Consider the following 12,560-nt stretch of genomic DNA (forward strand, 5'->3'; position numbering starts at 1 on the left):
GTGTGTGCGTTGTTGTGTGTGTTGTGAAAGTCTTTAAAGGGTTACACCCCTGGTACAGTATGATCACTAATTTTATGGGCAAAAAAACAATTTTGATTCTAGTCAATTCAAATTCAAAGCCTGACCTGATGCTTTACCATGATCCAGAGCCTAAAAGTAATATAAAAGTTGTAAAAATGTCCAGCAGGAAAAAAATCAAAAGATTTTTACAGGTAGGGCTACATGACAGGTGCAAGAGCTAAAAATAGATTTTCAAATGGAATACTTGATGCTGTGTCCATTGAGCACAGCTGAACCTGATGGCTTGACTGATATATTTTTTTAAATAGTGCACAATTATTCAAATGACCCATAATTCCTTTTGATCTCCATAGCAAATAACAGAATTGTTTAATAACCTTTTTTATACTCTATATTTGGTTATTTAAATATTATAGGTATGTTATCTGCTCCATAAGTAAGGAAATATAAAAAATTGTTTATACATAGATGGTCCTCTATTATATGTAGATTCTTTGAAGTTCACCTCCTGAGGATCCATATTTTATTTTATTAGGTTTGTTTAGGTATAATAACTTTGGAAATAATGAATCACTGATCTATAATGATAGATCACTGTCAGGAAAAGCCCTGTGTAAGTTTCCCCTGGCAGCCTAAAATAGCTTTTCTTTTTGTCCTGTGTCACATCACACGACACAAGGGTAATTTCATCTGTATTAAATACTGTCGGCAGGATGAGTGCTTCACTCCAGGAAACTCTTGTACACTTTATCTAGATGTTGACTGGCTTCCCTTTTTTACTGTTTTCACTTAGAGTTTTATTTCCTTGTCAGCTCATTTTAATTTGTCCAACAGACTGTTTCAAGTGTAAGACCTTTAATGATTTATTCAGAATTTTCCCAAATTCTTTATTTTCTCAAATTTCCTCGTTCCTTGTTTTCCCTCAGCTTCGGACACAGTAGCAGTGAGAATGACGGAATATAAGTTAGTGGTGGTTGGTGCAGGTGGTGTGGGCAAGAGTGCTCTGACAATCCAGCTCATTCAGAACCACTTTGTTGATGAATACGACCCAACCATTGAGGTAAACCAAATGTCAGCATGGTATTTTCTGTCATTTACCTTTGTCTCATATTTAATAATTTATTTAATAAGTATTTGTTTATTTATTTATTTTTAATTTAATAGACCTCAGTTCAGAATAAAGATCCATAATTTCAGATATATGAATATGGAACATCAAAATGTCATCTGAGGGTAAAACATTCCCACCGTTTTGGCCAAACAGGCTACAGTTTCCACTTTCTTTTATCAGTAACAGAATACATTTCATTATATGTTGCATCTTACATTGGATATTTATGCATTGTTCTTCCTCACAGGACTCATATAGGAAACAGGTGGTGATTGATGGAGAGACGTGTCTGTTGGATATCCTGGATACTGCAGGTCAGGAAGAGTACAGTGCAATGAGAGACCAGTACATGAGGACCGGAGAGGGCTTTCTCTGTGTCTTTGCCATCAACAATACCAAGTCTTTTGAGGACATTCATCAGTACAGGTTAAATGAATGAAAACTGTATAAGTATAAGAATACATTTATTTGTTTCTTTTTTTTTTTAAATATGCAGTATATATATATATGTTTAATATATATATATATATATATATATATATATATAACATTATATATATATAAATGTTTTTGTTGCTTTTAAAAGGGAACAGATTAAGAGGGTTAAAGACTCAGATGATGTGCCGATGGTGCTTGTGGGTAATAAATGTGACTTACCAGCGCGCACTGTGGACACAAGACAAGCCCAGGAACTCGCCTGTAGCTATGGTATACCCTACATTGAAACCTCAGCCAAGACAAGACAGGTTAGAAAAATTTTGACCAAATATATTCTGTTATATAACATTTTATTATAAAATTCTGTCAAGTATCAAGCTGCCCTAATTTCATTTTGTACATTGCACTCTTTATGTATTTTTGTACAAAGGTTCTTTGGCATCTGTGGTTTCATGAAGAACCTTATCTAAAATCCATGGAACCTTTCCATTGCACAAAAGGTTCTTTAGAATATTAAAATGTTTTTCATGCAAAGAGCAAATGATTCTTATAAAGGGGACATAGGATGACATATTCACTTTCTTAGCTTTTTTTTTTTTTGCATTTTGTCAGGTTTCTGGTGTGTCTGCCAGGAAAAGCTGAAAAGAAAACACGCAGCCAGTTTGTTATGGGCTGTCTGAGTCTGAAGCATTGTCATCCAGCGAGCTGTTTCAATTTGTAGCCGGTTTCTACGTAGATAGCTAGCTATTTGATAAGACCACCTTCGAGATATATACGGAGCCCAAGGCAATTCACGCATCTTGTGTCAACACGCCCCACGGAAGAGAGGGGCGGGGTGAGCAGTAGCTCATTATCATTTAAAGAGACATGCTCCGAAATGGCTCACTGTCAAACAGAGCTGTTTTTGACGAGGTAAAAAGGGTGTTGTTTTACATGACCATTGAGGAATTTTAACCAAAGTCTGTTACAGACATTTCATGAAGACCCTAAAGAATCATACCAACTTGTGGAAAACGGGCATCCGATGTCCCTTTTAAGAACTGGTTCTTATATTGCATCACTAAAAAAAAAAACATTTTGGACCTTTTATTTATACGAGTGTGGTGGCATGTATAGCTCAGGTTAAACTATTACCAACAGCAAGAATGTAAGAAGAAACGCCCTAATTAGTGTGTGTGTGTTTGTGTGTGTGCACGTTTTTGTGATTTTTGAGGACACAAATTTGTATAATGACATGGGTATGACATAGGTATTACAACGAGAAGGTGATTTCTGAGGACATTTTGAGTGTCCCCGTATTTCAAAAGGCTTATAAATCATTCAGAATGAGTTTTTTTTTTTTTATCTAAAAATGCAGAAAGTTTCCTTTAAGGGGTAGGTTTAGGTGTAGGGTTGGTGTAGGGCAATAGAAAATACGGTTTGTACAGTATAAAAACCATTATGCCTATGGAATGTCCCCACAATTCACAAAAAACAAACCTGTGTGTGTGTGTGTTTCTATTCAGGGAGTGGAAGATGCCTTTTACACTCTTGTCCGTGAAATCAGGCAGCATAAGCTGAGGAAACTGAACCCGCCAGATGACAATGGCCAAGGCTGTATGAACTGCCGCTGTGTGGTGTCATGATCTGGTAAACATTTTTTATTCTGTATGCTAGTAAACGTTTTAAAAATCATGCAACTTAGTATATATTCATATGGTTCTCAATAAATTAAACATATGAGTATTCCTGGATAATTAAGCCATTGTGTACTGCTGCTCATGTGTACTCAGTTCTCCCCTTGTCTTTGCAGTGAATGTGCATGACGAGGCTTTTAGAGCGGTGCAGCCTTCCAGACCACAAACACTGCAACACCTACACAGATGCTGGACGTTTAGAGCAGACTGTGTAAAAGGGAAATCTTTATTCTGGCAGCCCTTCGGATGCTCCCGTCTTGCTCCTTCATTGGAGATGAAATAAGTTGTACCTCATTTTAACAGTCTCAACACTGGAGTTGCTACAACTGGATGAAGCTGTCACCCTTAAATATATTTACATTAAACAAACTATCTACTCTTAACTGGAAGTAATAGCTCAGAAAATAACCTCTCATATTGCTTTGTTAAATGTGGATGTTAGAAAAACACTTTACGAGATGGAGATGAGAAACACTACATCAGTTATATTAGCATACGTCTAGATGTGAGAAAGATTTGTTGCTTAGAGCAAGTCTAACCGAATAAAATTAAACAATTCATGGTGTTCTCTTGCAAAGAGGACTTGTAGTCATATGCAGTGTGTTTATCAGAGGTTATGGTGCAATAGATTGCGATTAGAGGGTACACCGCCGATAAGTCTTTGATTTGCACATGGTGTAGGACAAAATTTTAAAGCGGAGGACTTTATTCTTTGTTAGCTTTTGGTTTTGAATGGCCCTCGGGGTCTTTGAATTGTGGCTTGATTAGATATCCAGATGTGATGCTTTTTATTTTTCGATATTAGACAAATGCATTGCAGATAATTGCATTGGCTAAAGAAGACAGATTAATGAAGATCTCTTCAAAGAATAAACATACTTGTTGGAAAATGAATGCAAAGCTACTATAAACTTAAAAGCTTGGATTGAAAAGCCTTGTTGATATTCTTGCCAAGTACTGTGCCGTTCCCATGTTCAGGGTATAAGCTTGAAACTTTTACATGTATACCATATTGTCTAATCTTCAACTGCATTTTCCCCTTATGCCTTTCTGAAGTAAATATTCCATGTTTGTGTCATTAGGGAGTGAAGATTTAGGTTTAAATGTGGAATTCAAATGAAAAAAAAACAAAAAAAAAACAGATTGACGGTATACCATTACTGTAAATTATCATATGAGGGAACCTTAAGTTATATGTTCATAGGCAACATATGGCATTGTAATTGCAGGGAAGAGCCACAGTCTGGACTTTCTCTTTTTTGATTGCTTAAAAGTAGCTCATGTCTCTTTGCAAAGTACAGATTTTAAATCTCAACAAAGATCTTTCTAGTTCATTTAGGCTACTTAAATCAGATTAACTAACATGTCTTTGACTAGTAGTGAGTGTATTCTCTTTCTGGTTGAAATTTGATGATTTTTCTGTAAGGATTCTGGTGTGTTTTATTCCCTGACAGTCTATTGATTGTTCTCAAGGACATACATGGACGGATATGATTCTCCCTTTAAATCACAAGTCCGTAGCTATGGATATGACCTTCAGGGAATTCTGTCAGAATGCTGTAGGCATCCAGATCTTTTTGATAGATTTACTGTCTATGCTGCCACAGAGTAATGTGGGTTTATCAGGTGGCGAGATTGCTTCCACTTAGCTACCGAATAGTGTTTTACATCAATACTATTGGTTAATGGCCATTTTCCGTAGGCTAACACTCTCTGACTAACATTATGTAAAAAAAAAAATCCACAAAAACGTGACCTGTCCAACGTTATTCTGTTTTGAACTTGTCGTACGCCAACTGCTGCTAAATAATTTGTATGTTTTCTTTCTTTCTTTTTTTATGGAAAAGAAATGGTAGAACACAGCGTTAGCGTTCCAAAAGGCTGTGTCGGTTCTGGTATTAAATAATCATATTGGTTTTTGCAGCAATTAATACTTAAAAATATTAATATTTTTAAGAACTTGTTCTTATTTTTGTGTCTATAGTGTGTGAAGACAACAATGAATTTCCTTTTAACAATATGTTATAGATTTGTGCCTACCGTTATTATTGTGTTAAGAAAGTAAGTCAAATAAAGAGGTTTGTTTTGATTTCCTGAGCATCCTTTTTACATTTGCATATTTAAACATTTTAAAAATCACATATTACTTGGTTACTATATCCTAAAGATGAATTTATAAGGTTAAAAAATTATGCAGAGCACACGCACACGATAGCGTCTGCGTCATCAGTCATCTGACCGGAAGTGACTTCTTGCATTTCAGCCGTGATTTCCTTTTTTGTTATGGATGCGATGATTTGATTTTTATGAGTTTACATCCTTAACAACAACTACATAATTTAGCTAATAAACGCTGTGCAGTCGTTTTAAGTAATACATTGGTTCATAGTCTTTTTAAGCATGGCGGCAATCATCGAAAGTTCCTTACGGAAAACGCTGTCAAAGGTACGTTAAATATATGCGTAATAATAATAATGCATACCAGAGAAGCTGTTTACAAAGTATATCTGTCGTCGTATGGGTGATGTTTTTCTGTGTACACAGATTTATAAATACAGGGATCTGACCTCACGCGACATAACAAACGTCGCGTCTCACTATAAAGATCTTAAACCTGTGATGGACAACTACGGTAAGACTTCATCTGCCTCCAAACTTCAACCACATTTTTTTCCCAAATACAACTATATTACTACAAATAAAAACAAAAGTAGTTGGACACTTTGTGGCTGTCATAAGTTGGAATATGTTGTTAATGTGTCAGCTGTGTAAACTTGAGGAGAACTGACTTCATACATCCACTAAAAATTAGCTTGACACCAGTTAGTTGAAATTGTTTTCAAAACTGGTTCAGCGTTAGTGTAGCTACATTTTTGAACCATTGTGATGTTTGGATGTACAGTAGGTGAGAGAGATGGGTTTAATCTAGCAAACCTGCATATTTTTCATATGGCTTTATCTAGACAGGGCCCATCAAACACATGTTATGTGTTAGAGGTGCATGTAAGAATTATTGTTTTAAAGGGGTCATATGATGCTTTTTTAAAGATCATCATTTTGTGTATTTGGTGTAACAGAATATGTTGACATGCTTTAATGTTCAAAAAACACATTATTTTTCAAATACTGTACATTATTGTAGGTCCTCTATGCCCCGCCTATGACCCCTTTAAATAAATAAATAAAAAAAGTTTGGCATGTCAGTGTATTTTTGACATGCCACATTAAAATAATTTTTATTTCAAAGCAAATTCTATAAATTATTTCAGATATTGGTTATGAATGATTAAATACAGCATATTTCCTAAAGTGGTAGCTGACGCTGTAGAGAAATATGTGTCAGATGCTTCAGAAAGGAAATACTGTTACATAAGTCTCATTGTACCTTGATGTTTAAAGAATATGAAGGAGTACTGTCAAAGAGAACCCCACATTTCAAAGTAAATGATCAAGGGTTTTTCCCACAAAATTTTGTATTAAAGAAGCTTGTGAAACTTCAAAGAGGGAATAGTATAATATTTCCTTAAAAAAAAATATATTGCACCGCTTTGAAGTATTGTGAATATTACACCTTCTTATGAGTGGTTTATAGATATGTTGAAAAAACAGAAAATTGTGCTGCCAAGCAAAACCCTGGAATGTCATAGTGTTTTTCCCCCCCTAAGGTCTCAGTTTAACCCTTGACATGACACAACTTACCCCACTCTTCTCTAATTTATTTATGTATTTTTTTTAAACATATACTTTACTTAACGGCATAGTTCACCCAAAAATGAAAAATTGCTGAACATGTACTCATCCTCAGGCCATTCGAGATGTAGGTTTGCATCACATTACTTGCTCACCAATGGATCCTCTGCAGTGATTGGGTGCTGTCAGAATGAGAGCTCAAACAGTTGATAAAAGCATCACAATAATCCACATGATTGCTTTAAACATACGTCAAGTATTTTTTGTGTTATGAATAAACTCTGCCACAAGCTGTGTAAATGTCGTGTCTAGTCCTCTGATTTTTCTGAATGATATCAGTTCCATCGTACTGTAAATATACAGGTATGTATTGCCCTGCACTCATTTTGTTTTCTTTATTTCAGTGTTCAATGATGGCTCCACCAAAGAGCTGTTGAGTCTCACAGGAACAGTGCCAGTAAGCTACCGAGGTATAGACAGCACTGCTTTCAAGAAGTGTTTGAGTTTCTCCATTCCTCAGACCCATTTAGCAATCCAGCTGTATCCAGATGAGTCATTTCTTTATGTTGGACCCTTTTCCCTATTTAATATTTTCCTCGTCTATAGGAAATGTGTACAACATTCCCATCTGCCTGTGGCTTCTGGACACGTACCCCTACAACCCTCCCATCTGTTTTGTCAAACCCACAAGTGCCATGATGATAAAAACAGGGAAACATGTTGATGCCAATGGAAAGATTTACCTCCCATATCTGCATGAATGGAAACCTGTGAGTGTCTTTTTTTATTTTTTATCTTTGTCTGTTTAATGTAGGACAACATAAACCTATCTTTTGTTTGCTTTTGTCTTTTTTAGCCCCAGTCTGAATTGTTAGGTCTGATCCGGGTGATGATTGTGGTGTTTGGAGAGGAACCACCAGTTTTCTCACGGCCCACCACTCAGGCAGCTTACCCAGCATTCCCAGCAGCAGGCCCACCTAACAGTGAGCGTAGACTTGCGTCTGATCGTTTCGATTCAATGCAATATTTTTGATCTCATAGAAAACATTTTAAGGTTTATGTAACATTTGTATAAACATTTAGACTTTGGGAATCAGCAATAATTATATAACTCAATGTTTTTCCAGCTTCTTACATGCCAAGCACACCAGGGTTGCCTTATGGTCAAGGTCACCCTGCCAATCCAGCGTAAGTGCTTTCAGTGTGCCAATCACAAATCATGGGCATATGATCAACTCAATTCCTAAATGTATACACTACCATTCAAAAGCAGTACGTTTTTTTTTTGTTTGTTTTTTTAAATAAATGAATACTTTTATTCAGCAAGGATACATTAAATTTGTCAAAAGCGACAGTAAAGAAGGCATTTATAATATTTCTATTTCAAATAAATGCTGTTTTGTATTCATCAAAGAATCCTGAAAAAATGTATCACAGTTTCCAGAAAAATATTAGACCGCACAGCTGTTTTAAAACTATATTAAAATAGAAAACAGTTGTTTTATATTGTAATCATATTCAAATACTACTCTTTACTGTACTTTTGTTCAAATAAATGCAGCATTGGTGAGCATAAGGCTGCACTTTTGAACGGTAGTGCTTTTCTCAGACATCTGCCACAGATCAGATCTTGTTACCTGCATTTAGACAGCAAAAAAAACATAAGATTTTGGCTTCATATGTGGTTCTAAATCCAATACATATCTGGTCATCTGACCTATGTCTAAACTCTCCTTTCCAATTCTCCATTTATTGCACAATATTTCATATCTAATATTTTATATCTGATGTAATATTTTATATCTGTGCATGTAATACTGTAGCTCTGAGATAACAAGCAGTTGAGAAATGTCAAGCATGCATTTTTCTGCAAAGTGACATTTATTTTTATACTAGGCAGCAGCAGTCTGTAAATCTAAATATACACAGGTAAAGCACCACAAGTTTCTGGCAGACTCGTGAAAATTGCGATACACTCAAAGCTAGTTTTGTGCATACATGAAACAATGTGAAGGATGTGTGTAGAAATGTATTATTAAGCAGAATTAGCAAACTGCAGCATAATACACGGTTTGAGTGAATATCTCCAGCATTTCCATAAGAGAATAGGAGGAAAAGAACAAACATGTATTTCATTCGCAATACATTTCCTAAATAGATGTACACTCTGATGCATTCAATCTTTTTTTGGAATGAAGGCTTAACCAGGCTTACCCTTGCTCATGCAAGGGTAATGAGAGTTCGTATAATGAACATAATAATTAATAGAATTATATTTTCCTTCTTCGAAGAATTAATTGCATTCTTGTGATATTTCATAGATATTTCTAAGATAAAGGACATGTAAAATTTGTCATTTTTGGTGCCGTTTAGCAACACTTTTACACCTAAGAAAAAGTTCTAACTATGCTTGGTCACTAACAGGCTTGTGACGAGTGATTAATGTAAACACAGGCTGTTGTGTCTGAAGTGTATATAAAGAGATGGGACATTGCGTTAAACCTTGCTGTGTAAATGCCAATTAAATTTTACTGTGTATATACAGTATCTCACAGAAGTGAGTACACCCCTCACATTTTTGTAAATATTTTATTATATCTTTTATATCTTCAACACTGAAGAAATGACACTTTGCTACAATGTAAAGTAGTGAGTGTACAGCTTGTATAACAGTGTAATGTAGCAAAGTGTCATTTCTTCAGTGTTGTCACATGAAAAGTACATATAAATATATAATATAATAAAATATTTACAAAAATGTGAGGGATGTACTCACTTCTGTGGGATATTGTGTGTGTGTGTGTTATATATATATATATATATATATATATATATCAAAAATTCTTTTTTTTTTTCTGTCTGTCAGTGGATTTCAGGGCTACCCTTATCCTGCAGTAGGCTCTGGATACCCCACTACCTCAGGCTCCTCTCTCTATACCCCAGTGTCTTCTGTCACTACAGTGGGTGAGCAGACATCTTGCATGTTAAGTTAGTAGTGAAATCATGCATTTCTAAACTCAAAATCAAGTACACTGCTATTCAAAAGATTGGGGTCATTAGGATTTTTTTTTTTTTGTTGTGAATGAAATTGGTACTGTTATTTAGCAAGGATGTATTAAATTGATCAAAAGTGGCAGTAAAGGCATTGATAATGTTACAAAAGATTAACAGTTCAAATAAATGCTGTTCTTTTGAACTTTCTATTCATCAAAGAACCCGAAAAATATGTATCACATTTTCCAGAAAAATATTAAGCAGCACAACTGTTTTTAATTGTGATCATAAGAAATGTTTCATTAGCAGCAAATCAGTATATTAGAATGATTTCTGAAGGATCATGTGATACTGCGGACTGGAGTAATGATGAAGAGATTTAGTGCAGGAAGAAATATAAAAGTAACATATTAAAAAAGAAAATAGTTATTTTAAGTTGTAAAAATATTTTACACTATTACTGTTCTTACTGTATTTTTGATTAAATAAAATGCAGCCTCAGTGAGCATTGGATACTGGAAAATTTACCAACCCAGATTTTAAACAGTAGTGTACATAAACCCATACAAAAAAAACCTGTACTTTGAAACACCTGCAAACATTTTTGCTTTGTTTCAGGACCCACCCGTGACGGTACCATCGGGGAGGACACAATCCGTGCATCTTTGGTGTCTGCAGTCAGTGACAAGTTGCGCAGGCGGATGAAAGAAGAGATGGATCGAGCACAGGCAGAGCTGGATGCACTGAAAAGGACAGAGGAGGACCTAAAGAGAGGCCACCAGAACCTGGAGGAGATGGTGACCAATCTAGACCTGGAGATGGTACAGGAGACGTTTTATACATTTTGAATTGTACCCTGTTGCCTTGTTGATACTTGAGCTAATAGTGACTGATGCTTTTAACTCTACTGTATATATACTTTCTAGTAAGTCACTGTTTTTAACAAGGTATCAGCCTGGAAACAATGTTTTTAATATTTTATAAAATACATACTAATAATAATAATGTTCTTTCTATTGAATTGCAGGCTGATGTTGACAAAAACATTGATCTCCTTAAGCAGAAAGATGAGGAGCTGACTGTTGCTCTGGGAAAAATTGAGAACCAGACTGAGAACAATGATATTGATGATGTGATTGTGCCCACTGCTCCCCTTTATAAGCAGATCCTGAACCTCTACGCTGAAGAAAACGCCATAGAAGACACGATCTTCTACTTGGGTGAAGCATTACGCAAAGATGTCATTGACTTGGATGTCTTTCTTAAGGTTAGTCTCAACTGTACCCTGTGCATTATTTATTTTTAACCATTGTCATGTCGAGTAAACTGTAAAGCACAATATTTGTATATATATTAACAGAGTATTCTGTTGTGTGTGTGTTTGTGTGCAGCATGTGCGCCTTCTCTCCAGAAAACAGTTCCAGTTGAGAGCCCTGATGCAGAAGGCCCGGAAAATAGCAGGCCTCAGTGACCTTTACTGACCTGCCCAAATAAATCATTCCCCCTCTCAGTTATAACACATGCACTGTATGGTAAGGACCCTACATTTTATCCAAGGACAGGAGGTTTGGGACCCTCCTTTTCTTAAATCACAGTCTTTCTAAGTACAGAAAGATGTGAAAGGTGACTAATATACCCAGGGCCAATATATTATGAAAAAATGAAGTGACCTTTGAGGTTCTTACCTTTGCAGAGAGGAAAACAATAGAAGGAAATCAAACATTTGCAAGAAATTTTTGCTCAGCTATGGAGTTTAGCATAGACTTATAAAAACGGCAACCATTGCACTTTATGTAACTTGTGCCTCATATTCTTCTAAAGTATCAGATATTCAGATACAGGGTAAAGGGAAAGAAGTTTGAGAATTACATTCAATATGCTCAAACTAAATGTCTTATTTTTATGTAGTTTAATCTCCAAATATGTACCTGTTCTGAATAATTCTCTTAAAATCAGCACTGTTTTATTTTTAGATAAGTTAGTAAATCAATCTTCTTAACATCTCAGAATCTAATTATATCATTATGAATGCTTCATCATTATCATTGTCCACTACATAACACACCTTTGCAGTCCTGCTTGTGATTTATACATGTGTTGTCAATTATAACATTCTTATTTACAGTTGTTATGCAGTCAGTTTACAAGAATGTGCTTGGTATTCATGCAGATTTAATGACAAGAATATTATGCAGACATTTTGAGATTGAACTTGTATATCTATTTGAGATGTGATGCATAAAACCACAAAGTATGAAGGGAACATTTTCTGTGAAAAAATACTTGGAGTATTGTTTGATTGCTGGTTTAATCATGGATGAAGCGTTTTGCTTGCAATCAAGGGAAACAAGGAATAACAAATTGATTGTGCAGTATCTCTTGGAGGTATAAGTACATTTAAAAAATGAATATCTGAAATAAAAACAAGAACAACTCTTAAATCTTGGTCTGCTTACCTAAATGTTTTACACTGTCACACTAGACGTTTGGCTGTTTAGATTTTAAACATTTTAAATCTTTTAATAATTTAGTGTAATTTCAAACTGCTTTTTTTTTTCTTTCACTAATTTTCTGTTAGTTGCACAAACTGCATGTGATGCTTGATACTCAGTGGCACTTGAAAGGAGAAA

General features: G+C 35.2%; 2 protein-coding genes across 2 annotated transcripts; both read left to right on the top strand.

Annotated features, from left to right (window-relative positions):
- Positions 1-953: 953 nt before the first annotated feature.
- LOC107695370 (GTPase HRas-like) lies at positions 954-4,986 on the top strand. Its single transcript, XM_016495255.1, has 5 exons — positions 954-1,081; positions 1,380-1,558; positions 1,719-1,878; positions 3,076-3,199; positions 3,363-4,986. The coding sequence occupies exons 1-4, from the start codon at positions 971-973 to the stop codon at positions 3,193-3,195; spliced, it is 570 nt and encodes a 189-aa protein (XP_016350741.1). The 5' UTR covers positions 954-970; the 3' UTR covers positions 3,196-3,199; positions 3,363-4,986.
- Positions 4,987-5,469: 483 nt separating this feature from the next.
- LOC107695371 (tumor susceptibility gene 101 protein-like) lies at positions 5,470-12,350 on the top strand. The gene is made up of 10 exons (XM_016495256.1): positions 5,470-5,691; positions 5,791-5,878; positions 7,341-7,406; positions 7,543-7,706; positions 7,793-7,919; positions 8,064-8,124; positions 9,803-9,900; positions 10,549-10,751; positions 10,958-11,197; positions 11,322-12,350. The coding sequence occupies exons 1-10, from the start codon at positions 5,647-5,649 to the stop codon at positions 11,409-11,411; spliced, it is 1,182 nt and encodes a 393-aa protein (XP_016350742.1). The 5' UTR covers positions 5,470-5,646; the 3' UTR covers positions 11,412-12,350.
- Positions 12,351-12,560: the final 210 nt, after the last annotated feature.

This window comes from Sinocyclocheilus anshuiensis, unplaced genomic scaffold (genome assembly GCF_001515605.1).
Source record: "Sinocyclocheilus anshuiensis isolate Anshui unplaced genomic scaffold, SAMN03320099.WGS_v1.1 scaffold282, whole genome shotgun sequence".
Lineage (NCBI taxonomy): Eukaryota > Metazoa > Chordata > Actinopteri > Cypriniformes > Cyprinidae > Sinocyclocheilus > Sinocyclocheilus anshuiensis.

Excerpts from the sequence above, each read along its gene's own strand:
- LOC107695370 (XM_016495255.1), top strand. The coding sequence starts at position 971 with ATGACGGAATATAAGTTAGTGGTGGTTGGTGCAGGTGGTGTGGGCAAG. Across the intron at positions 1,082-1,379 it reads AATACGACCCAACCATTGAG|GACTCATATAGGAAACAGGT; the intron begins GTAAACCAAATG and ends TCTTCCTCACAG. Across the intron at positions 1,559-1,718 it reads GAGGACATTCATCAGTACAG|GGAACAGATTAAGAGGGTTA; the intron begins GTTAAATGAATG and ends TGCTTTTAAAAG.
- LOC107695371 (XM_016495256.1), top strand. The coding sequence starts at position 5,647 with ATGGCGGCAATCATCGAAAGTTCCTTACGGAAAACGCTGTCAAAG. Across the intron at positions 5,879-7,340 it reads ACCTGTGATGGACAACTACG|TGTTCAATGATGGCTCCACC; the intron begins GTAAGACTTCAT and ends TCTTTATTTCAG. Across the intron at positions 9,901-10,548 it reads GTCTTCTGTCACTACAGTGG|GACCCACCCGTGACGGTACC; the intron begins GTGAGCAGACAT and ends GCTTTGTTTCAG.